Source organism: Trichogramma pretiosum, unplaced genomic scaffold (genome assembly GCF_000599845.2).
Source record: "Trichogramma pretiosum strain Unisexual culture from Peru unplaced genomic scaffold, Tpre_2.0 scaffold14, whole genome shotgun sequence".
Classification (NCBI taxonomy): Eukaryota; Metazoa; Arthropoda; class Insecta; order Hymenoptera; family Trichogrammatidae; genus Trichogramma; species Trichogramma pretiosum.
This window is the reverse complement of record NW_019641706.1, coordinates 2,565,147-2,592,342: the sequence shown is the minus strand read 5'-3', so window position 1 is coordinate 2,592,342 and position 27,196 is coordinate 2,565,147. Positions and strand designations below refer to the sequence as shown.

Here is a 27,196-nt window from a genome sequence, read left to right as displayed (position 1 = left end):
CGCGTGACAGACGATATTATAAAATCGAAATCAGATCGGTAATATACCATGCACAGTAGCAGTTTGGAATTGAAAAATACTATAGGTATAATAAATGAGTCGAATTCAAGTTTTTTTTTGTTTTTTACATTCCTCGTAATTGAGTTTTTATTTTTTATTTTTTTTACAATTAATAGAGTTAAAATTCATAACCAGTACTTAAATTCACATAAGGAACATCGTCACACACAATTTTACACATGTATATAAATCGGTATTCATATTATATATTATGACTTAAAAACGTGTATCGATTCATTTAAATTCATTTATAATAACATACGCTACAGATATAATCTATATAATAAGTGTTTTTCATTGATTTTTATACAAGAGCAAGAAAAAAAGTAATCAACAACGATCGAATTATATCGTAAATATGTACAAGATTGATTGGTTCACTTACACGATTCTATAACTTATGTAATCTTTGTAAATCTTATGTAGTGCCTTAGGTGTACCTACAGTTATACAACAAGTTGTGTGTTTTTGCTCGACTATAATCGAGACTTTTTTTAACCCGCTCGTACACGAGATAAATGCGTACGAGCAGATATTTTACATATTGTAATTAATTACGATTATAGAATAATTGATAAAAAATAATTAAAGAATGAAACTAGGCGTCACCAGGGAGGCGCGCGCCGCAGTCCATCGGATCACATTGAGAAGGCTTTGGTGCAAAGCGTAGAGAGGGGGGAGTGTATAACAATGATAATAAAATTGAAAAGTCTTGTTAAAAAATCATCATCATCACTATACATTATTATATGGGGTATAAGTCTTTGTATTTAAGGGAGTGGATGAGCCTGAGCCGAGTGTTGCGCCGCGGCAACCGCCGCAGCTTCGGCTCTCTCGTCCTTGACGACATCGGCCCAGTCCAGACTCCTGGCGACGCACTCGCGCACCGCCTGCAGCACCAGCGGCACTCGCCTGTCCAGCGCCTCGAGATGCGGCTCCCACAGAATCGGGTTCAGCGGGTCCCGGGCCATGCTCTCCCTCATGGCCTGACTCAGTCTCACCGGGCCCGTCTGGTACTTCAATAACGTCGCCAGGGTCGATCGCCTCACTATGCAGCACTGCAGCAACGGCGTCAGACAGCTGATCTCGTCGTGAAACGGTCTACCGAAGCCTCGTCCATTGTCGAGATGCAGCGTGAAGGTATCGTTGCCGAAAAGCTTGAACGTCTCGTAGTGATGTCTGTCCATGTTGCCCGTGAGAAAGTCGAATATCGACATGTCCACCAGGTCCAGTAGACGACGCGACTCGTTGTAGGGCGGCAGCTCCCTTACCATACTGCAGTAGTCCGAGTCCGTCTCCCACTGGGCCTTGATGCGCTTGTGATAGCTTCTCCTCCAGGGATGACGCCAGACCTTCCTGGGCACGAGGCTCTTGTCCGGCAGAAAGGCCGCAAAACTGCCCTCGAGTTGGTCGGGCGAGCCACACACCGCGTGACTCGTGTCGCAGTAGTACGAGCACTTGCCGTGGAAGCAGAGATTGCCCGCGGGCGAGACGAAGAACGTCTTGAGTATGTCGCCGTCCGTCACCTGGTAGATGTCGCGCGTCATGTTGAGCAGTCGGCCCGTCACGGGCATGCAGCGCCGAAAGTCCAGTAGTCTGTATAATACGAAACACAAAAGTTTTGTTATATAACAATAAATCACCGCAGCAAGAGAGATTGCGTCAAGTGGGCGACGATGACAAAAAAAAAGAAAAGAAAAGAAAAAGAAAAAAAGAGAACACTCACCTGTCCAAGTGGAAAGCAGCTATTTCGGCATTGTGACGCTCGTAGTCCGTAAAGTAAAAGTGATTAGGAAGGGTCTGCTGTTCCCGCGGAAACCTGCAGCAAAATTTTTATTCCACATTATTATGTTGTGCATATTATTTATGATAAAGCTGCTACCACTACAGGACTTTCTGTGCTGAACGTCTCGTTGGCTTCTTTTTTTTTTTATTTTCAATTTTTTGCTCTCTGTACTACGGACAAGTGCATAAACTAGCAGCCTGGGCAATTATCGCCCGCTGTAGAGCAGCAGCAGCAGCAGCAGCTTTCATCCGGTCGTCGTCCAACAACGACGACGACGAAGGCAGAGATTATTGTTACAATCGAGCGCAAAAAAGTCCGTAAATAGTAGTGGCAGTGCATACAGAGGCGCAGCAGCTACAGAGTACAAAAGCCATCGACAGCCTCGTTGTGTCGGCCGATGCACGGTATATAATAAAACGAGGCAGCGGCGATCGGTTTGGAAAAAGTGGAGGACGCACAGCAGCACAGAGAGCGAAAGAATAGAGAAGCGTAGCTTCTGCTTATAGCGAGTATTTTACGGTTTGCCCAAGAGCAGAGAGAGAGAGAGAGAGAGAAGTGCATCGTGGTGCAGTGCTCTGCTGCTCTAAGGCTTGAATCTAGCTACTACGCGGATATACCGTTACGTATATACTTGCGGAGCAGAGTCTTAGCAATCTTAACGGATTAATTGCCTCGCGCGCGCGCGTCTTTACTCGAACACACGGACGCATAAAGATATAGTAAAGAGACTTGACTTGGCTTGGCGCACATCTATCGCGGCGCAGAGCATACACACGTAGCTAATGAGCCTCTGATTACATTTTCGCGCGCGGCGGTGTATATATGTTACAACCGCGTCTCTGTCTGCTGGTGTCGCGTTCAATTTAATCGCGCGAAAAATTACCTTTTTTTCTTCCTCTTTCTTTTAACATTCGCACATAGATATACGTTATACGGTGCGAGAAGCCTGAACGAGATAATAAAATAAAGGATAGCGTTCTAGGATTTTTACGATTCGTACGGCTCGAATCTCAGCTCTCGTACTGGTATTGGTTGGATCGTTAAATCAATGAAAAAGAGAGTCCAGAAAGGAGCCTTAATAAATGAATATTTAAACTTTCTCTGTGGCGCTTCCTGTTTTTCCTATTCATTCTCTTTGGCCAAAAGGTATAAAGATCTCTTTTACCGCGAAGCTTTTTTTCTTTCTTTCTTTTTTTTTCATTAATTTTATGGCCCTCTTGGCCGAGAGAGCGATACATAAAATGTATAAAATATACAGGCACACGCCACGATTTTCTCGAGCTGTCCTCGCCTTCTTGTAATATACGAGAGAGATATAAAATTGTGCGTCGATATTTATATGTGTAATACGGTATGCGATCGTACCTCATGGGCTTGAACAGTGCCTGCACCTTGTCCGGGTAGTCCATGACTAGCTTGAGCTGCGTGCCACCTGATTTCTCGGCTGAAACATTGCAAACAACAACAAGCCGATATAGACGATGAGCTCGTTAATCGCATATGCACGCGCGTACATACAAAAATCGTGCAATAACCAGAGAGAGAGATATGCTCTTAATTGGCCGCCAGGCGTATCGAGGCGTGAATGAAAAAGAAAAAAAAAAAAAAGAAAAATATACTCACAGGCGTGCACGATGGGCTGGGTGGCCATAAAGTGTAGAAGCTCCTCGACCAGTGGCGAGTCCTTGGGGTAAAGCTCGCGCTTCCTTATCTGCACATGGAAGCGCTCGAGCAGCGTCGAGTTATGCCTGTTGCGAACAAACGAAACGAACGGTTAATAAAAAAATATTATTAAAAATCCGTAATCTAGCGTGTGCGCGATAATACATCTCACGTTCAATTAATTTCCCTTAATTAAACTTTGATAAAAGAGCATTAGGACATGTTTTGCAAAGCGCGAAATTGTCCTATCACGCTGTTTGTTGCCTGGGCGCTGCAGCTAGACCAAACGGCATACTCGTGTATGTGTCTGTGTGTGTGTTTATGTACGATACACGTGCGTGACGATCGAGGCCTATTAACGTATGCAACGGAGTGCGTAACACACGAGAGAGAGACTATTCCGCACTGCCGCTCTGGCGTTCTGCTCTGTTAACGCATTGAAAGAAAAAAAAATAAAAACTCAATTCGCCTGTAGAGAGAATCTCTGCAGGTTGTACGCGCGCGCGCAGCTACGTATTTACCTATACGTGTAGCAGTTCGTTATGATATCCCACGCTGCAGCAGCAGCAGCGGTGCAGAGTTAATTAGAGCGGCCTATAGACACACTGCCGCACGTGACGAGCTTTCGAAAGCTCGTGAGGATTTTTTGCGCGGCTTTTATACTTTGTTTATACATCGAGTATTCCGAACTCGTGCGTGTACATGGCTATATGATGCTGCTGCTGCTGCTGCTGCTGCTGCTTCCCCAGGGTCTGCCTGTGCATCGGGGCAAAAAGTTTTCATACGTATACGAGCTGCGAGCATCGCCGCGGAATGCAATAATAATGCACTGCTACTCGGCGCAAGGACGTTTATAATGGATGGTACGTGCGCGATAGTCGGTGTCACGCGCGCGCATACACGACTATAGATGCAAAAGGACCGTGCAAATCTGATAGTCGCCCGCTACTGCTGCTGCTGTAATATTCGACGCGGTCCAGGCTGGAAAAACAAACAAAAGCAACAAAGGATTATATCTGGTCTTGGCCATAGTGTCTACAGCAGCAGCAAAAGAGGCGCACGTATTTATGCACTTTATTATTTTATATATATGAAGGCGGGCGCGCAGGCGTTTGCCCCGCAGGAGAGAAGAGAAATGCACCGTTAGCGCCGCGGAGCATACTATGAATATGTACACGCGCAGCTCACTCATACACACTCTTTGGCCTGCTCTGCTCATCCTTCCTTCTTTCATTTTTTTTCCTCGCTCGTTCGTCTTTTTTTGCCTTACACATATATTACAATTGCTTTCCATATCGTACTCGCCATATATGTATCCACCTCGCGGTTCTCTTCTTCTTCGTAGTAAAAAAATAGTTCATATACATAGAGATAGAGAGAGAGAGAGAGAGAGAGAGAGAGAGAGAGATCGGATGATCGCGTGTGCGTGTCTGTATTTCAAAAGAGTCCTGCACTTGGCAGCTTAAATAGCCGCCTGTTGGCGCTAACGCGTGTGCATAGCCGTAGGAAGGAAGGAACGAACGAACGAACTCGAGCCAGCTCTCTCGCGAGAGATGTTGTTGCTGCTGCTATTCACCCATTTTCGTATATAACACAAGTTTAACTAACACGCGATCGAGCAACGGTACGCGGCGTAGAGAATATATAAATATATATGAAAAATATAGATCTCTAGTTTCTCACTAACGTAAAGTCCAGCTATATAATATACTCGATCCAGACTCGAAATAATGTAATTATCCCGATCTCTTGCTTCGATCGCAATTATTTGCTATGCTTTGGTATTTGTCTCGCAAGCTCGAGGTGCTGCCGATGCTGTTGCTGTTTATCACCCGATTCTCACCTATATTATACACACACACACAGCACTGAGAGAGAAGATATAAGAAGCGCACGAATAGAGAGCATCGGCTCTTCGATCGTGCGAGTATACATAACGGCGCATCGGAGTCGGATCCGCGTCGATTAGACACGCGACGTGGACGATATTGGGAAAATATCTTACCGAGAGAATCTAGATATATCGGTATCTCTCTATATTATAAGATAATATCGCCGCCATTCGGTGGAATGGTCATATGACGTCATTATCGCCACCATTCGGTGGAATGGTCATATGACGTCATTATCGCCGCTATTCGGTGGAATGGTCATATGACGTAATCTCTCTATATTATAAGATAATATCGCCGCCATTCGGTGGAATGGTCATATGACGTCATTATCGCCACCATTCGGTGGAATGGTCATATGACGTCATTATCGCCGCTATTCGGTGGAATGGTCATATGACGTAATTATCGCCGCCATTCGGTGGAATGGTCATATGACGTCATTACGCGGTGATCACGTGTTTCGGTCGAAAGGTCACATGACGTCATCACGTGATGATCACGTGATTCGGTCGAAAGGTCACATGACGTCATCACGTGATGATCACGTGATTCGGTCGAATGATCATATGACGTCATCACTTGATGATCACGTGATCAAAAGGTCATGTGACCTTTCTATAACGATGTCATCAAGTGACAGACCTTTTGATTATGTCACTTTGACCTTTCGATCACGTGACGATCACGTGATTACGTCACGTGACCTCTTTACCTTTCGCCATTTTAAACATTTTATTATAGTGTAACCTTGCGCGTTTTGGTACAAGAATAATTTAAATAATAGGGTCATAAATGTGATAATTATGGTTATTTTGGTTTTTTGATTACGTGATTTTAACCTTTCGTTCACGTGACGATTACGTGCTTAAGTAACGTTACGTTAAGTAACGAACCGCTTGATGATAACGTAACCTTGAGCGTTATAATTCGTTCATCATGCGATGCGTCATAACGTGATCACCACGTGATCGAAAGATCAGAGGCACATGATGATCACGTAATGAGGTCATGTAACCTTTTGCCATGTTGACCATTTGAACCTTTGACCTTTCGATCGAAATATTTGAATTTGACTTTTTGATCACGTGATTATCACGACACCTTGACCTTTTGATCAGGTGGTGATTATTATGGTGACTTTGATCCTTGACCCCTTTCGATCATCACATGATCATCACGTGACTCTGACCTTTCTATAACGCGATCATCAAGTGACTGACCTTTCTATACGTTAACATTACGTGACTTTGAACTTTCGATCACGCGACGATCACATAATTACGTCACGTGACCTTTCGTTCATTTGGTACAAAAATAATTTAAATAATAGGGTCATAAATGTGATAATTATGGTTACTTTGATTTTTTGTACAAGAACCAAAAATTATTATGGTTAATTTGGTTATTTTGGTTTCTTCCATTGTACAGACGTTCTCATCCAGTTGAAAGATTAGCATTACACTTAGAAATTAAACAAAATTTAATTTTCCCTGAAAATGAAGAAGTAGAAGCAGCCAAAAAGCCTGGTACTACTTTAACAGCGTGGTTTGATTTAAATAAAAATGATGTTCATGCTAGAAAATTCACGTACGTAAATAATTTACAAGACTATAAGTACAATAAAAAATTTTGAATTTGGGAACGGAGATCACAATTTTCAAATACATTGGGAAGAATAGTTAGTGTTGTGCCAAAAGATGTTGAACGGTTTTATTTAAAATTAATTTTACACAAAGCTAAAGGCTGCAAATCATTCGACGATTTAAGAACTTATAAGGGTATTAAATACGATACATTTAGAGAAACGGCGATTGCAATGGGATTAGTAGATAGCGATCTAGAAATAAAAAAAATATTGACGAAGCTTGTTTAATAATGATGCCGAAACAACTTAGAAAATTTTTCCCTTGGTTTATAATTATTAACAATATACCAATGATTCGAGACGTTTGGCAAACTTATAAAAAATATTTTTTGGAAGGTTTTAAAGATAATCATGAAAACAGAGCTTTGAAAGAAATAAATGATATTTTAGAATTTGAAAATTTAAGCTGTATTGATGTCGGTTTACCAGCACCGAATCTGGATTTTTTAAAAACTCTTGTTGATGAAGAAGATTTAAATAGTCAACTGGAATTTTATAAAAATGAATATCTTCTTAGATACAAAAAAATGAATTTAGATCAAAAATTAATTTTCGATTACGTAATAACACATTTACGTAACGCTGGTAAACCGACATCAATACTTCTTCATTTTCAGGGAAAATTAAATTTTGTTTATTTTCTAAGTGTAATGCTAATCTTTCAACTGGATGAGAACGTCTGTACAATGGAAGTATTATATAAAATTTTATATTATTAAACATATACTCATATGAAATTGTAAACGAGGGGGGTTGGCGCGCGAAGCGCGCAGGGGGGCTCGCCCCCCTAGTATATTTATATATAGGAGTCGACAACGGTAATCGGCCTCGATCGTGAGCTCCTACACACTGCAAATAGTTTACGTGTGCAAAAAAGCGATAATAAACAATGACTCACCCCAACTTCATCTTTTTCAATTCACCGATCGACGGATTGTCCAGTAGCTCGTCCAAGCTACTCCTCTCGGACTCGGCTAGCGAGTCCTGCTGCTGCTGCTGTTGCTCCAACGACGACGCCGTATACCTCGCGTACTTTTGCAGATCGACGAAGTCGTCCCTCGGCGGCGGTGGTTCCGTCGTGGTCGTGGTCGTGCTACTCGTACCCGTGGCGGCGGTCATCGTCGTCGTCGAGGTCTTGGAGGCCTCGTCGGACAGTTGCTGCTCGGCGGCCTCTTTGCTCGCGTTGAATCGCTGAAGGAACTTTCGCCTGTGTATATAGTAACAAAAGTGGGTTCGATATAATGGGATCGGCGCATGAAGCTGCTGCGGTTATACATAGAGCGATGCGATGCGAAAATCTCGACCACCAGCCAGCCAAGTAGTGCCGTTATGTACGTATTGGGCTGCATGGTCGATTGTGCATCATACATATAGATAGAAAATGTAGATACAGTACCTGAAGTTGTTGTAAACGGTGTCGCGCTGGGGGTCCTCGGCGGTGCGCACCCTGCCGTGGCTCGGCGCCAGGTGATGGCCGCTGTAACCGAGATCCAGCTGCAGATCCATGACGAGCAGCAGCGTGAACACGATGGCGAGGCCGGCCAGCAGCAGGAGCATCTTCTCCCGCAGTCGGACCGCGCGGCTCGCCAGCTTCATCGTTCGTTCCATCTTGGCTGCTGCTGATGATTGCTTTTGCTTATTATCTATCGCTGCGGCAGGTAATGCCTCTGCTGCTGCTGCTTCTGCTGCTGCTGCTACTGCTACTGCTACTGCTGCTACCCTCTCGCTGACGCGGCATTCCGGTGGCGGCGAGTTCTTGGCCTTGCGCGATCTTCTCGCCGCTGATGCCGATGCTTGTGTTGTTGTTGTTGTTGTCGTCGATTCGGCTTGGACCTCTGTAAAATAGATAAAGCGATCGATTCGCTCATTACTACATCGACCGACTGACTGATCTATAGAATCGCGCGCGAGCCTCTCGCGTGCTATTTTTTCGCTTTCGTTCGGGTGCCCTCCCCACAGCTGCTTACTACTACTCTCACTTTTTTTCTCCTCTGTAACTCCTTTAAAATTTTTTTCCGTTTGTCATTTAATGCGTCGAGATCTACTCGGCTGTGTGTCACCCGCTGCGCGCTTCGCGAAACGTATTTAACTTTTACGACGTCGTTCCGCGTCGCTCGACACACAGCTTATGGGTACTACTCTCGACGACGACGACGACGACGACGAGGAGGCACGAGCGCTGCTCTGCTGTTGTAAACATTATATCGATTTGTGCAATATATAGTATATAGATAAGCAAAAAAGCGCAAGTAATGCCAAAGGCGCTCTCGGCGGGCGAGGGAATTTTTCGAGCTCGATAGCGCACGACGCGCGACTTTTTTCTCGCCTTTTTTTTTTCATTTTCACATTCCATTTTTCGAAATATTATTACGTAATTATAATTGTTAAAACTTATATTACTACAATTGAGAGTTATTCAAATCGCTGTTACTGAAAAGCGGCACACGCACAAAAACGCACCTGCCTGCAGATCGGTACTCGTACGAAACGATTTGCTGCTACTATTTGGGACGACGAGCCGTGACAGCGATGTCCGGCGGCACGAAGCCGGCTCGTTGCAAATCGAACGAGTCCTTGGCGCGCTTCGTCGCTGCTGCTGTCGTTGCCGACCACCGGCGTAGCTGCAATTGACTGATGGTCGATCGCGGCCCGAGGGGCATGATGCCTCCTCCAGGCTTGTTACCGCTCAACTCTGACACAGCAGCAGCAGCAGCTGAGTCGTCGTCGTCGCAGCTAGCTAGCTAGCAGCTCCGATTACTTCAAGGAGGCACGACGGTCGTCGACTCGTTTATATAGAAATGCAGTTGCTGCGCTTTTTATGCTACGAGTGCTTTGAGCTACGTGCGAATGCGCGCGACAAAGAGAGAGAGAGAGGGCCGCATAAATCTGCAAAGCAAGATAGAGCACGTGTGTGGGTTTGGTATTTTTCCGGGAGAGACAAAAGCGGCGTTCGTTGCATATTATATATATGCGAGCACGTGCAATGTAGACGTCAACACACTCACATACGTACAGAGCGAGAGAGAGAGAAAGAAACGGGGAAAAATCAGCCGTCTCTCCCTCTTTCTCTATCCTCTTATGTGCATCGACGCGCGGTGAGAAAAGCCGATACAGTGGTATATAATTGGAACTCGCGATCGGGCGAGGAGCAAAGGTCACTATCACTGACGGCTTCTGCGATGTTTTTTCTTTTTCTCTCTTTATTTTCATTTTATTTTTCAACGCTGCGTCTATATTACGAGTTACGCAACTGCGATGATCGACTCGCGTCGCCGCGCCGACTGCATAATGGCCTTATCGGTGCAGCTGGCTGCAATTTATAATACGTGCGGCTCGTACGTATATGTATTTTATTTATAAACTCGGAGACGACTTTTTCGAAAAAGTGGCGCGCGCGATCGTTCGTCGTTCAATATTGCGAAATCCACGCGCGCGCGCGCGAGACACAAAGGTCAGCGGTGCGGTGCAGCGGTGGCATGTATGAGCAATCGTACACCGAGTAATTTATGCGCGACTAACACGCGCAGAAAAGAGTGAGGCAGTAGAGTATCGGAAGAGATGATCTTTTTGAGAGCGATATACGCACACGAGTCGAGGATTTATACGTGCCAAGTTGCGATGCGTACGCGTAATCCAAGAATCCTCGAATGGATATTATGCCCATAATGGACGCGCGAGTTACCATTTTAAGGAGGTGCGATGCATCACGTATGCGCAGATCTCCTCGGAGCTATTCAGCGAGAGAGAAGTTCACCTAAAATCGTACCAACACATATACGCACACGAGAAGTAACGAGATGGTCCCTTTCTCTCAGCTTACTTTTGAGCGCGGCCGCGAAGATTTTCATCTATACATTATATTATGTGTGCGAGAGCAGCTTACGAGCCCGTATATGCGCGTACAGACCTGGCATTGTCGGCTGATAAGGCTCGCGAACGATTCGTGCCAGGATGTTATAATATTTCGAACCGTGTGTGAGTACATATGGAACGCAAGAGCTAGCTCGAAAAGCAGCTACTTCGTTAAGCAGAAGAAAAAATGTACCGCTGCAACTATGAGTACCGATGGGACTGGCAGATTGTGAGTCTCGCGCAATGTAACATAGCAGTAATGTATAATATATGAGGCGCGATCTGCTCGGCTGGCTGCATACATGCGTGCGAGAACTGACACTTTTTTTACTGCAACAATTCTTTGTGTACGTCGCGGGTTTCCGCGCGCGTGTGTGTGGCCGCGACCATTTATAACATAACATCATCATCGTCGTAAACGTCAGACAGCGCGTCGCGCGTCTATTTTGATCATTTATTATTATAAAACCTATCGTTATAAAGGTATATACCTCTACCGAGAGTAGTATGTAAATTACGTCTCAAACGCTTGGGCGCGCGCATACACGAATGAGCTATCATCGGTGTATGTATATATTATACGTAAACATAGTATAACGTGTGTATCGAGTTTTAGGTCGTCGGCTCGCCGCGTGGCCGCGCGCGACACTTGTTGCTCGCGACTCGACCATACGCGAAACGTCAAGGTACACGCTATATAAAGCGACGAGCAACGGAGGACTACATAGCTCTTGGCCATTTATCTATCACGAATTTATTTGAAATTGATATTTTGCTCGTATTGTTTATTTTTATTGGCGCGCATCGCGCTAGCCGACAACAAGACAGATGGACTTGGACTCGGTGCAGCTCGCGGAAAGAGGCGTGATCGTTGTCGGTCTCTCGATTCGTCTTAACGATTGTCGTCTATCTGCACACGACAACGAGGCGGCGACAGTCCGGTGGCCTTTTTTCCTCGTTCTCGCGCAGAGCAGCCACACACGAGCGCGTTTTTAAATATCCGCTGCACGCAAATTTTATATTTAGAAAATATATAATCGAGAGTGCGAGCGAGAAGACAGCGGAGAAATGTAGCTACTGCAGTAGCGGTGGTAGGTCGAGATAGCGCGAGCGACGACGGACGACACCGAAAAAAAAAGAAAGAAAGAATTGAAATCTTTCTGCTATTCGAGTCGCCGATAGCGTATAATATCGTACGACTTTATTGCACAGACATTCCTACCGTTGAATTTTCGCAATAAATATGGAATTTCGCACACACGAGCTTACCTGGATACAGCGAGGATATGATCACGAGAGCACAATTGTATAATCAGTAATGATTACCGAGCTAATTATTATCACACACACACACACACACACACACACTATAGCTCACAAGTATACAATATTTTCTATGAACACACAGCAGCCACGCCGGAGCTATTCTCTGTATCTCTTCTCTATGTGCGAGTGAGCAAGAGAGAGATAGCGAGAATCACTACTCGGAGTCACACAGTAGACAGCAACAGCAGCAGACGCGCGCGACACACTGACAACAAAACGACTCAGAAAAACCGCTGGAACTATTAGGCCAACTAGTTTTCGGCGCTGTCGATTCGTAAACTCGTACGAATGTGTACAGCATTAAATTAATTCGGAGTCTGCGTAGTTTTATCAGCTCCAGCACGGACTTTCGGATATGCGATATAGAACTCGAGTAGTGTGCGCGTGTGTATCTCTCTTTCTATCTTGGTTTTTACGACTCCGCTATACTACTGTCAATTTTATGTAAGTGCGTACGAGAGAACTCGAGTAATGTAATAATAAAAAAAAACGAGGCAAAAAAAATTCGACAAGAGATTCTCGAGAGAGGAGGATATGTATAATATGTTTGTGGCTCGTAGCTCGTCCGCTCTAAAACTGTTCGAATCTCTTGCTCTATGCTCGTCGTCGTGTGTTTTTGCGGCCAGTATATATACATACATAGCATAGTGTATGCAGCATAGACCCGAGCAAGAGAAATATATATGTGCGCGCGAATTTTTTATTTTTAGCTCAGCGGTCAGCGCGCGACAATGCCTCGCACATGCCTACTACCTCGGACTACTACCTCTATATCTCGGCCGCGATTCGCTTCTCTCTCTCTCTCTTTCTCTAGATAGGCAACGTTGGTAGTGTGTGTATACCGTCCAGTTGCGAAGACGACGAAGAGTAGGTACATGGCTCGATTCGGCTGTTTTATTTACGCCTGGTGCAGTACGTATACACGTGTGTGCGCACGCACGCACTGACCCGGTAAAAAAGCTCACCGAGCAACACGATGAATACACAACATTTTTGTTTGTTTTGTATAGTGTACACTATTTAACCGACTGACAAGTCGAATGTCTCGATTGATATTGTTTGGATGATTTACGTGTAGCAACCGTCAGTACTTTTTATAAATGTGTATGGAAAATCATACGAAGTAGCTGCGAGCATTATGCATATGAGCCGGAAATGAGCAAAGCCAGTATATATTCGCGGACAGTTATAGGTCGAAGCTCGCATAAGCGCGACCTTTTAAAATTTCCGCGTCTATGTGCAGTTAAACTACGTATACCCGCGGTATCTTCGTCGTCGAGATAGATATCGCGAAAAACGTGCTCGAGCAACAATAAGCCGTGACGAATAATCGTATATTCCTTCTTCTTTCTTTTTTTTGTCTCCCCCTCTCTCCATGTGCGATATCAACATCCGTTTTCGCTGCCTAATTTGCGATGCAGCTCGCGCGCCAGAGAAAGCCCAGCGAGCAGCACCGCGCACGAAAACAGACTATATAGAGAGACAGAATGAAAAGAGCCGCTATAGTATACCTATGTTAAGGAGATACGAATCCACGTGTGCGCGCTTCCGAAAGGCCAAAGCGAAAACCTATATTTGTCCGTTCCCTATACGACGTTCGCTGCTGCACGTACCTATATAGACCACATAGACAATCGAGTGGGAGGCGGAGGAGGAGGAGGAGGATACGGCGCACGACTCAGCCGGAGCGATCAGCTCTTATACGTATGCGACAGTTCGAATACACACATACACGCAGTCGTATAGGAAACGAGGTCAATTGCGCGCCAATTGATTGACTTTGTGCCGCGACGACTACGACGACGTACGACTCCGCAGGATGATGATGATGATCTGCCGGTCTGCCGCCAGCGGATTATTACACCGCTTGTCACGTGTAGATCAGGTCTATCTGGCGCAAAGGTAATTTTCGTCGACGTCGTCATCGTGGTCACCCGTCGAGAGCCTCGGCCGTGTCATCGTCGTCGTCCTTTCGACAAGATCGTCGCTCGTGTGGAGCTCCTATAGGCAACATCAGGCCTTATGTGCATGCAATTACTCGGATCCTAACGTGTAGCATGTACATGCTGCACTCCTCCTCTTGCGGGAGCTGGGACGCGTGCGTTTATATTACATATACCTGTACGCGCGCGCGTTCGGTTCGGTAGTCGCCCAGGCTGAATTCGATATTATTATATACGCTCGTATATATAGACTCCGTAATATGGACCTGCTGCAGCACCTACATATAATGATATACTCTTGAACTGGATATCTCGTGCCTATGTAGTATGAGCTCTCTATATAACACGACGCACCGGCCCATAGTGTGTGTGTGTGTCCATGTGTAGGAACGTAAACATTTTCACTCCATAGAGCAGCACACGATATCCACCTATACGTTATACCCTGTTTATACACGGGCTAACGGCTACGGAGTAGCTCATAGAGATCAAGCTTGTTCGCTGGATATGTATATGCAGCTATACATGGCAATGATGCATCTGCAGCCGCGCGGACTATGCACTTGTACGTACACGATACACGTCTTGTCCGTCGCGTATATACGTGTATACACGTATAAAAAGTAGGAGGAGGTGGAGGAATATACGATATCACGCGTGTGTAGATGCATATGTGTGTGCTTCGCGAGCTTGTTTAACCGACTTTTCCGAATTCCGGGTATTTAGCTCTCTGTACTCCAATATTGCCGAGCAATATATATAATATATCAGAGCTACGCGCGTGTAATATCGTCCGTACATGCAATATAAACATGCAAATTTGTATAAACTAAGTATATAGCACAGCTGCATTAAAACTTGCTTAATTCGTGTAATATACATACGCGCGCGCATGTCGATATAGGAGAACTGAGCTCCAATTATTATTAGTCGTCGCGCGAGGTATTTCCGAAAGTGAATTGCCACCACATGCGCGAGAGTAGAGGAAAGAGCCTAACAAGCTGCATAGTCATGTGAAAAAGTCAAGAGTCGCTGCTGCTGCTGTTGTCGCGTAATGGGTTTTTTTTCCTTTTTACCTCATATATATACCTACGACTACAATATAATATGAACGAACGTCGGGGCTGACTAACTAATAGAGAGAGAGAGAGAGAACAACACAAAGAAGAAACTCTCCTCGCGGATCGCATTAAACGAGCTGCTGCTGCTGTCGTGTTAGGTATTATACGCGGTGTAGTAGCTCGAGGCTTCATAGGTATATACAAGCCTTCATATTCTCACGGAAGCGCGTCGTCTTCTCTGTTTTCTCGCAATTTCTCAATTCTGCCTCCAATTTCTCCCGCGACGAGGCTGCTGGCTGCAACGTAGCATATGGAAGAAGCTACATGTATCGTGCCGCACGAGGAGATGCGTATATTTTCCTAAAATAACGAACAACGCAAAAAAAAAAAATAAATAAAAATAACGATACGCAATATCTACCTTTCGCGGCTCAACGATTTCTTCGATATCGTAACTCTTTACACACACTTTGCACGCGGCGCACTCGACAATATCAATATCTCTTTTCTCTCTTCGGAGTCACGCGTCAATAATCGCATATATACTGGATCTTAGTTATTTATTAATACACACAAATATATCCCATGATCCGTCAGCTGCAGCAGCAGCAACAGCAGTCAGCCACAAGTCAATAATATATACGTGTATAATACATACACTTTCTTTGGGATCTCCGTTGTTGATTTAACCGAGAGAAACGATTGAGTCATTTCGCTCTCCTGTGCAGCAGCTGCTGCTACTGCTACTGCCGTGTATATATATTTGTCTATGCATTTTCCATTATCCCAGGCTATTATGTTGGCGCTCTCTCGCTCGCGGAGATCGCTACCAGCCAGCGGATCAACTACTCTCGTGTATTAGTAAAGGTATGTTGTGTATACACACAATCTATGATGGATCATGAGCGGGCCGTGTAATGACGGAACTGCTACTAGCTGCTACCGTTGCTGCTGCAGTTTTCATTGAGTGAATATAAGAAGGCGAGTTACGCAACGCGACACGACGAATCGTCGAATTGGATAAGTTTGAATTTCATTTTTTCCTAATTACACGCCTCGCGGGGGCCCCCCGCCGCCGCCTCCGCACTCTACTCTCGCGTCGCAGCCGCACAAGCGACTGTTTAGTCACGATGCGCGACTTACTTGTCTTATTGTTATAGCCTCTCGCGTACCTACATATACTTTTCATTATATAGTATTATATATTTTAGCCCGAGCGACCGAGATAGTAGTTGTGAGTGACGGTGCAGGAGTAAGCCCCCGAAGCTTCGAATTTTGCGCTGAACGAATGTGTTGTGTGTTGCTCAAAACAAAAAAAAAAAATAAAATACAAAACATTGCATGAGGCAATAACGTTCAAGCCTTTCGGAATTGGCTCATGCGGGCGTTTAACTATATAATAATAATATAAAACAGCTGAGATTTGTCAAGCGAATGAAAGACGCGACGAACAATAAAACATCTCTCTGTCTCTGTCTCTGGTTTTAATGTACTTTCGGCGCAGCAGCAGCAGCAGCGATGAAAAGAGAAAGTCCTCCTAATATATACTCGATTATACGAGACGACGATGACGTTTTGTACGGCCTCGCGCAGGGTGCGGACTTTCTTCGTCCGTCCGCCCGCGCGCGCGCGCGTGCCGAGATTTCAATTTATATGCGCGCAGCGCAGCAGCATCCATATACCATCGTCCGCGCGAGATTACATTCCCGCGCAGCTCTCGGTGGTTTTGCGGAAGTTCGGGGGGGCTCTCTGAATTATTATTCTAGAGTGTATAAAGTGTCCCGGGTGAGCTGCACACAGCTTCCCGATATTATCGTTCTTTTTTTTTTTTATAAATGCAGCTGCAATAACGAACAGAAAAGAAAAAACGAAACGATACGACGAGCATGTACGCACTTGTGTATATATTACGTATCGCGTTCCGAATCGCGCGGCGAACCTCGTGCGCACGTAAAGTATAAGAAGTTTGCACGAGCAGAAAAACGGAATCGTACACAGATTTGCAGAGAGAAAAAAGGGAGTGAAATGGAGGATCTCTCTCTCGGGTTCGAAGAAGAAGTTCCACAAATACATTACTTACGCGCGTACACACGATAAGTGCACGATAAGATAAATATCGGCGCGCGTTAATCATCCGAGAGCTCCGAAATGCTTACGAGCTAATATCGTACTTTCGAGCAAAAAAAAAAACTGCGTCTATACATGACAATTTGTCAGAAAAGTCAAGCTGCGATATCTTATCGTCGCGTCTCTCGTGCTCTTTTCCGCCTCGCACTTGCTCTATAAAGGCGGATAAATCAAGCTGTATATAATATAAAGTCGGTGCATCGACAGAAGCTTATATATACTATATACTATGAAGTACGAATGCGTTAGAACTATTATATTATTATTACGTCTGCGGCGAGCCGAGAGTTGTTGGCGAGTTCAAAGCGATAGAGAAACGCACGACTCTATTAATCGATATATCGACACGCCAAACACGTGTAGTAAATGGACGTCAAAGCGTCGAGCTTCGTGGCTTATTTATAGTGTGTGTGTGCGGAGCAATGTTATGCTGCATTGATAGGTCACTCGCACTGCTATACCACTCGTACGTACAACTTCTATATTGCTGCCGTTGTACTCTCTCTCTCTCTGTCAACTTTACTTCTATTGCACGCGTAAGATGCAGATATAACTGCACACAGCACTCGGGCAAAAGCCGCAGAGAGCAGCCGCGCGACGTCGTCTTCTTCTTATACACGCTATATAATATCTCCCATCGCAATTAGAGCTAACTGCTGCTGTAGCTGCTACGCCGCAGAACTCGGGCGTAAATACGACGAATCTCCTCTAGCGACTCGATAAACGAGCTGTGTAGTGTGTAGTGCTATATGGCTGCAGCGTCGCAATCTACTTGCGCGCTCGAGTTCTGCTGCTCTGCGGTAAACGCATAGCAAGTCGACGCACCGGGGAACGTACCCAACCACCTTTATAGATGTAGAGATAGAGAGAAACTCATTTAAAGCTGTGCATCGACGAGCTTTAAGCGCGCGGCACCTTTTGTCAATGCACTGCAATGGTGTCTCTACTTTAATAATATATATTAAGAGCGAGTACGAAATCTCTCTCTCTCTCTCGTTGCGACGACGAATCAAGCGTGCAGCGACATGGTTAATATATTAATACGAAGCCGCGCACGAGTTGATGAATGAATAAATATCTCGATGCGGTTGTGCACGACGACGCAGCTGAGATTGAGATTCTGGGGTCCCTTTTTTTTTACTTACTTATTGCGTTAATTTTCTGCGACTAATCAGCGTCTATCTTGTACATATGTGCCAAATACGTGTGTGTGTGAAGTATGCACGAGCCGCAGCAGCAGAGTTAAAAGAGAGAACCAAAAGTAAGATTATATTATACACACATATATATAGAATGTGTGAAAGAACCGTTGGAGCGTGGGAAGTGTAAAAAGAGGTTGAGAAAAAAATCAAGCGCGTTAGACCGCCGCCGCCTGGAATAAGAAATTGTAATTTAGAAAATGACGAGGACGCACGCCTGCAGTCTTACACACATATACAGTGTATTACAGTAAAGGAGCTACGTACATGTGTTATAACATGTACACATCATGATCATGTGTGTGTGTGTGTGTGGGGCAGTAGCAGCGCATTCAGAGAAAATACGGGTCGCGGACGGGAAAGCGGAAATTTTGATTTCGTTATTTTTTTTTTTTTTTTTTGTATATGTAAAAATGTCTTTGTCTGTTTTTGTTTTTCGCTTCTCTTCTCGCAACTCGCTTGGCCAATATATATCACACGCGCAAGAACGTGTCCGTGAGGCACTTTCGAGCTGTGCAGCTTACAAAAAAAAAATGTTTCCTCTTCGCCGTAACAAGCGCAACAGCGTGCAGTCGTCTCGCGGATAACAATCAACACCTCGAATATAATTATTATCGTCGCTGCACGTATAGCGTTTAATTCGGACGTAAATCACGAAAATTCCAAGCTCGGTCCTCGACTGACTCGCCGCAAGCTCGTTATTATTACTGCGCGACGTGCGACGTGTGTGCAGGCGGCGACCTCGTCGTCACTTAGCGCGCGCGAGTCGCTCCATATACATATGTATCTGCTGCTGTACATAAATGCACAACGACGACGAAGTCGCGTAGATGAACGCATGGTCATCGCGCTTACATAGTTACATGTACATGCGTGCAGAGACATCGTTCATACATAGATACGACACATCTCAGCCGAGCAGTAGTAACTAGTATCAATTATACTCCACTTAAGCTCTCGAGTCGCGAGCGATTCGTCGCGCACATCCGAGCTTTTAGTATTAGGCTTATCCCAGTCTTCTCCGGAGAGCTTCAAACGCGATACATCCTCTCTAAATATATTGTCATTATCGTCGCCGTGCCACATCTGATATCGATAATTATAATGTATATCATGCCTACTTTTGCGTCGCGTAAACAGCCCCGCCAAGATTTCTATCTTTCGAGGCCTTTTTACAAATCTTATCGATGGCGCAGCAAGGCGTGCGAATAAATACGTTTATATTTACGCGTATTATACAGATAGGACAGACACACGCGCGGATCGACCTCGAGTACCCTCCCTGCTGCTACTGCCGTCAACCGCATTTTAATCGGACATCTCGATTATCGAGTACATATAGTCGCTGGTGAGATCGTCGATGCTGATGCGCGCGTTGAGTTACGCAAATATTACACATACCAAGCGCGACGCGACGATGGTTTTATATGTATTATGCACGAGGGACAAACAAAAGTCGGACGCGCGCAAACAGGAGAGTCGATCGCAGCAGAAAAAGAAAATAAAGCGCAGTCGTCGATCGTCGTCGATGGAATTTTTGCGTATTTAAACACACTCGTCGTCGATCGACACTTTTTCGCGATCCGCGCGAGCGATTTGTTGATTGCACAAGTGCAGGTGTGCTGCGCGCAACTTGGTTTGTACGTTGATTGCGCCAAGGTGCCAAGTGATCCGATACGTACGCGAGCTCGTTCCCCTCGTGTGCGTATTATAAAGTATGCGTACGTACGTTATATGTGCAATGTGTACAAAGCACAGTTTATTTCAAGGCCAGCGGAGGTTACGCGGCGCGGCGCAAAAGCAATTTAACTCTCTCTCTCGCAAACGATGATGAACTTCCATCGTATACACGCGTAATTGTATAATACCGCGTGAGCGAGCGCGAGGTAGGAGAAAGAAGAAATTATTATTCCGCATCGAACGGAAAATATTCGCCTACGGCCGGGTTGGGATAGGATAGTGGTGGTGCGTCGCCGCCGTCGCAAACCTCCGACGTTATAGCCTCCCGTATTACTAGGATGCGTTGTACGATGTATGTGCCTCGCGTGACATGCCTTTGAAAAAGTGACATAATATAAAACAGCTGCTGCTGTTGCGGCTGCACAAACACACACATAGGATCGGCAACGCGCACGCGGCTCTGCATATGACGATGATAATCAAAGCCTCGCTACTACGCTCATCGTCGCCTCGCCGCGTCTCTCTACGTACGTGACGAGTAATAATTGGCCTCGGACGAATGGAAGAACACATGCGTGCGGAGAGAGTAGAGCAGAGTAGAGGAGGGATTTCTCGTCCCTTACGTGCGATGCATTGTCGAGGCAGCTATATAAGTGTAAAGAAAGAATCGAGCTTTTATTACCACTACTTTATGCTATGTGAGCGAGCGCATTAACGCGCGGCTGATCGATGAGACATCGGCGAGCGGCGCGTTAATGCTCGCATCTCTTTACTCCTCTTTGCGCGCGCAGGCCGGCCGTCACGCTCTCTTCGCATTGCGTATCATTATGGATACGCACGTAGGATAATGTACGTCACGCGATAGACGCTGCTACCATAGTCAGCGGTGGTCGTTCGCAAATGTAAAATTTTATGTTCTATATTATGCACATTAAGCAGAAGACGCTTAGTGGTAAGTTGCGAGCTTACGCTCGTGGCAATGCTGGGCAAAAGGACGTACGAGTAAGCGGAAGCTTTGTGCCAAGCACACTGTGCGCGGGGAAAAATCAATATATAGACCGCGTGTGTATGTGCGTCTCCTTCGTCCACGCTCGGCTATAACGACGGATGCTGCCCATAACTACAATAAGGAGAAGAAGAAGAAGTAGAAGAAGGAGCTGTGGGCGCCACTGCGTAGCGTTCCTAATTCTCTTCCGCCGACCTTGGGCCACGATCGGCCTGCGACGTGCATCGTATCACGAATTCGGCGACGGAGTGACATTATTATATTTTTATACATGGGATTGGATCCACGCGCGATATCTGGCCGACATATGGCCACTTTGCACCCGGAGTTCGCTCTAGTAGAGATAAAGACAGAAACTGCTGTTACTACTGCTACTGTACGCGTGCGTAATAGATGCCCGCGCGCAACACGCAAGCTTATAAATCGTCGCCGTGGTTATATTCGTCGCGCCGACGACGGAATTTTATACTCGCACTGCGGAGCGTATATAGTAGCTAGTACAATGTTATAATATGTATATAGGGGACAGATCCACTCGAAGAAACGAACCCAATTCTCGAGCTACAACTGCTACTACTGCTATTGGCGCGTCACTCGTACATAAATTCGTTATATGTACGCGTTATCTGTGTCTCTCTAACTTTTGCGAGCGTGCGGGGTTGCTGCTATATGCGATTGGGAAACTTATTGCACGAAGCCAATATATAATATTACGACGATCGATCCAATCGTATCGTCCGAATCATCCGATATCTCTTTTTGCTTCACTCGGTCGTATTTGATATAATAAATCGTACCGATGATTCGAGGAGTCGACGAGCTTTGGTCTTTTTGGTCAATTGAGTTTGTGAATCACGCAAATGTGCCCGATCGTCACTGCGATTGGCCTTTTTATTTTATTACTCTTCTTCTTCTTCTTTTTTCTCTCTATGCTTCGTGATCTCGTCTCTCGTCGAGAGCCGATTCTTCGTCGTTCAGCTCTATTAATCAAAAACGCGTTGTGTGCGTTTGGAATGAAAATTATAAAAATCGTTGGAATTTTTTTTCTCGCTCCCGCGCGATAACGTACATCGACGAACGCAAAAGAAAAGAAACGACAGGAAAAGAAAACAACAACAACGTTTTTTCCAAACTATACGTACACGTGCGTGTGACACTTGCAGCGGCGCGTAAAGCAAAAGAGGGAGAGAGAAAAACTACAGAAGAGAAAAATATGTGTGCTCGCATTGCGCTGCACATGCGTTACACATGCGCGAAAGTCAAGCAGAGTCAATCGAGCGAAGTATGTAAGTACATGAGCTCATTCGATTCGATATGCATTGTATAGCGTATATCGCACACTTGAGAGAGCAGAGCGCGGCGTGTAGGAGGCAAAACATTGTATATCGTGTATAATAGCATAGTGCTTTTGGCAATGGACTTCGCTCGACTTCGTTACAAACATCTATATAACACACACACACACACGAAGTTTTGCACGTCTCTCTCTCTCTCTCTCTCTCTCGATCGCAATAGACAACTTCGAATTGGCCTCGCAACTATATAAACCCAAGCAATCGAGCAGCAGCATCGTAACAATGAAAAAAAAAACTTCGCTCGTCGAGAGGATGGTAGCAAAAAAAGGAGCCTATATATACAGCGTCGAGCGCGCGGGCGTCCAAGAGACTATTATATCGCAAACTTTTATTTTCACGATCCCCGTGCCGGCTACTGCACTAACTTGTCCGCTGTCGCCGGCGCGCGCGTCTACATCATAGGAGCTCTCTCTCTCTCTTCTCGCGTAATAGTCGATTAGATATTGCGCACTATGAATTTTATCCGGCTTCGCGAAGTGAGAGAGATAGATAAAAAAAAATATGCACCCGTGCAATGCACAGCGTTTGGAGTTTATAATGTATGCGAGTGCTAAATTGCGAGAGCAGTGGCGTATTAATCCGAAAAATAATTTCTCGCGGCTATATGGGTAAAAACGCATACATTACAGGTTGTTGGGTATAAAAAATACCGCGTGCGTGTGCGCGGTGGGCGCGAGATCGATATTAAAAGTTTCGCAATCGCGAGAGACACGAGTCCCCCCTTGGCTCGATAGACATACGTACCCGTAGCGGTGGTACTTAAATACTTTACCCAACGTGAAATACGAATTTGCATATTTTCATACATGTAAGACACGAATATTAAAGAGGCATATACACGCGTGCAAAGAATTCATATTTAGTTCGTTACTCAAGTGACGTACGTACCGAGCTCTGCGTCGTCGTCGTCGTCGTCGTTTTGTTGTTATGTTCGATCGACGCACATATACACACGAGGAACCTTTGCCTCGTGGTCTTTCTCTAACTCGACGCGTCGGATCGTGTCACTCGCGCACCAAAACTTTGAATAATTCGCAAACTCGTGGCGCGATTTTGCCAAGGATCGATAGAGACAACGGAGCGCGGCCCGCGTTGCCGATCCTTTTGTACGAACGAAGAACTGCCGCAGCAACGGAACGCGATACATACAGAAGCGCGGCGAGAGAGCGCGAGAGGAGGAGGCCCCCGCGAAGCTCGCTACCAACTGACTGACTGACTGACTGACTCTACTGCTGCTGCTGCTGCTGCTGTAGCGTATACATGCGGCGGGGCGCGCGCGCGAGCCAATATCAACAGGCATGAGCGGCGCTCGCAGCAGCAGCTCTTACTCGAGAGCGTAAGTATATGTATACAGCGCTGTTGGCTGCTCTCCTCCCGAGCACGACTACATACGACGACTACCGACACGCGACTTGCTGCTGTACCTACCGTTGCTCCTTTATACATACAACCTTTGAGTGTAGATGTGTTTTAGCTTTATGGCCGGCGTTGCTATTCTCCGTACTGTTTAGGATCTAATCACACATGCTCGCCGCGATCGATATACTTTTGATATCAATTTTTATCGATGTATCAGCTTGGTCATCGCTCGAAACGAGTTGAACACACGCGGCTTCCTACGTACCGATTTTCGAGTGTCCGAGATGGCCGTGAACGATTTTTGGAAGAAAAAAAATTAGCTGTATAAGAACAGCCACGTGATATAAACTTCATTATGATTTTTTGTACAAATAAAATCAAAGTTATTTTTTTTTATTACATATTTTAACGATAAATAATATCCCCATCAAGCTGTAAAAATACTCGTTTCTTTTGGAAATCAGATGCAGAGGAGTTGATCCTTCCTCGTTGCTTGCATTTACATCGGCGCCTCTTCTTAGCAGCTGCTTAACTACCCCTGCGTCGTAGCCCGACTTCATAGTCAAGTGCCCAATAGTGTGTTGGCCGATCTGTCGCGAGCGTCGATCTCCAAAGACTGGCCCGATTCGTCGCAGAGCCGAAAAAAAGTATACTCCGACAACCTGTCGCTTACGGTCGTTCTCGCCTGGCAGAGGACACCCAGAGGAGTCAATCCCCCGGCTCAGCAACGCACCCACCAACTTTCTGTAGTCCTCGCCCTCTAGATCCCAGCCGTCGCGGAGCTCGTGGTCGTCGTCGCGCGGCGCGTACAACTTGCGCCTGGCGGTGCAGCACGCCGCGTTGCTCGTAATTGGCGACGATGTGCAGAGCCGTCGCGCCCTCTCCATTGGCCAGATTCGGATCGGCTCCGTGGCTCAGCAGCAGCTCCGCCACCCAAAAATTGTAATGAATCAGAGCCAGGTGCAGCGGGGAGATCTCGACTCTTCCAACCACGAGATCGGGATTCTGACCGAGCTCGAGGAATCGACGAACCGCCGGCTCGTAGTCGAGCTTGCAAGCCGCGAGGGAATGCGTACGATTAGCCTCGTTGACGTAGTTCACGTCGTATCTGTCGTAGATCTGAAAGAGCTCGTGGATCACTCTTCTACTGATGTAAGACTTGCGACTGGCTAAGTAATGCAGGCCGGTGCTGCGACGGGCCAATGGCCGGCCGTCGTCGTCGAGCTCGGGCTTGTCCTTCAATAACTGCAGTGAATCGAGAATCTATGTCGAAATTCGAGCCCTTTAAAGAGTCCGTGAGAAGCCGATCGATTTCTGCGGGACGAAAGACGACTCGGAGTCCGGGAAGTCGGCTCTGCCCATTGGCTGGTCCCAGAGGCTCAAAATCCTAGAGAAGTTGGAGTCGCTCGTTCGACTTCTCCCAATCGTTGACTCGTTCTCGTAGTCATTCGACTCAAAAAGTTCATTTCATCGTTTTGCGCTACGCTACACCCTCACACACACGATACACAGTATTAGAAGACACGTTTGTACAATAAATAAAATTTACTCGAGTTTTTTTACGAGATTTACACGTGCTATACGGACGACGATGAGATATTTTTGTTCTTACGCTGCAGCGTCACGACTACGACACACACAAGACGATCCATGATTAAAAAGAAAGACAAAAAAAACCTACGTGGACGCAACTCTACACGAGGTTCTTTCTACATAAATTTGTATCGGGTAAAACATAGATGCGACACCATACATTTTTTTGAATACATCTTTGTTTTGGACGGAAAGTAGATTTCCTTTCGACCGATGTTATTTTAGAACTAGCTTGACTTTGGAAAAATACGGTTTAAAATGAAGAATTTACAATATAGTTGTGAGCATAGAGAGACGGTTTATTCATAACTCTATTTCTAAAATAGCAAGTCCAATCAATTTTTTTACACGATAAAATTAAACTGATATAAAAATTTTAGCTGAAAATTTTGACGATTTTTGATTTATTATCAGTTTTCTTTGGTCACTCTCATTTTCCTGACAGGATCAGTTTTTTTCGGGTTGCAATAAAAACTTTCTAATGAGGAAGTTTTCATTCTTTCAAGTACCTAAAGAAATACTTAAAAAAACAATTGTAAATCCAAAAATTTAAGGAAATTATCACTCAATCGATAGCAGCTTCAGTATGATGTTTACGAGATAATTTTCATTTTTAAGAAAAATTTTCGCTCGCACATTTGAAAATTTTAGTCTGACGTAGATCAATTTTCACCCAATTATTGTGCATAACAACATCTATTTCTTTAAGAAAACTCGTTGTTTTAATCATAAAACTAAAGGAATTGTGGATTTTCGAAGTGTTGCACAAAAAAAACATTTTTCGTAACTTTTTCTTATTTACCTCGCGAACAAGTAATCTGATTGGATCAATTCACGGGTTAAATCCTCATACCCAACGTTGCACAAAAAGAAGCTTCACCTCAACAAAACACGATACCGATGCTGCGATTCGAATCCGCAATAGAGAGTCTAAACTGCATTCTTTGCTCTATACTTCTTTCTCTCTCTCTCTCGCGGGAATATATTATAAATGCAGAGCTGCAGTGCAGTTAAACGAGGTGCACCGCTGCTGCTGCTTCTGATACGGCTGCTGCAGTTCGAGCCGGACGAAGAATAAATTAATTTACAATGTATGCACGCGCGGTGTATAATGGCCGAAGATGTTCTACTCGTGTGCTTATCTAGGCTTTGCGCGATGCATAAGTTTGATTTCTCCGCGAGTAGTGTACGCTGCGCATTTCGATTGCTATTATACACGCGGAAAAAGGGGGGATACTCGACGATAGCGATATTTTTTTTCAGCTAATCGTCTTCGATTATGCGAGTGATTTAGGGTAGACACCCGTTAACTAAACAACTTGTGAACCTATCGTAATATACCATAGGAACGTTTATTTTATTAGGTATTAGACGATCGTCCATCGATTCTTGATATACGACGCTAATCAATCGGTGTATTCAAGTTTTATAAATAACTTTGAATAAGATATTGCCATTGACTCAAATTATACAATTTGAATTTCTAATCTTCCATAGTTAAGATTTGATTTATGACGTCCAATATAAAGACGATTGTAAAGTGTATTCTCATCCGATGAGGATATAATAATGATTACGAAGAATTTTATTCACTCTAATGCGCACGAAGAAAAATTTATTATCTTAAAATCAGTAACGATTTTTCGC

The 27,196-nt window shown here is 45.1% G+C and overlaps 1 protein-coding gene across 3 annotated transcripts; it reads right to left on the bottom strand.

Moving 5' to 3' along the window:
• Positions 1-105: 105 nt before the first annotated feature.
• On the bottom strand, positions 106-23,795 carry LOC106657052 (extracellular serine/threonine protein CG31145). 3 transcript variants are annotated; one of them, XM_014378311.2, is made up of 7 exons: positions 23,486-23,795; positions 8,445-8,883; positions 7,947-8,255; positions 3,470-3,594; positions 3,212-3,290; positions 1,787-1,879; positions 106-1,656 (listed from the first exon to the last, which is right to left on the bottom strand). In XM_014378311.2, the coding sequence occupies exons 2-7, from the start codon at positions 8,654-8,656 to the stop codon at positions 831-833; spliced, it is 1,644 nt and encodes a 547-aa protein (XP_014233797.1). In that variant the 5' UTR covers positions 8,657-8,883; positions 23,486-23,795; the 3' UTR covers positions 106-830. The 3 variants fall into 3 exon arrangements, with proteins under 3 accessions (XP_014233797.1, XP_014233795.1, XP_014233796.1); XM_014378309.2 differs by lacking the exon at positions 23,486-23,795 and adding an exon at positions 12,170-12,441; XM_014378310.2 differs by lacking the exon at positions 23,486-23,795 and adding an exon at positions 9,509-9,884.
• Positions 23,796-27,196: the final 3,401 nt, after the last annotated feature.

Excerpts from the sequence above, each read along its gene's own strand:
- LOC106657052 (XM_014378311.2), bottom strand. The coding sequence starts at position 8,656 with ATGGAACGAACGATGAAGCTGGCGAGCCGCGCGGTCCGACTGCGGGAG. Across the intron at positions 3,595-7,946 it reads TTGAAAAAGATGAAGTTGGG|GCATAACTCGACGCTGCTCG; the intron begins GTGAGTCATTGT and ends TGTTCGCAACAG. Across the intron at positions 1,657-1,786 it reads GCTGCTTTCCACTTGGACAG|ACTACTGGACTTTCGGCGCT; the intron begins GTGAGTGTTCTC and ends CGTATTATACAG.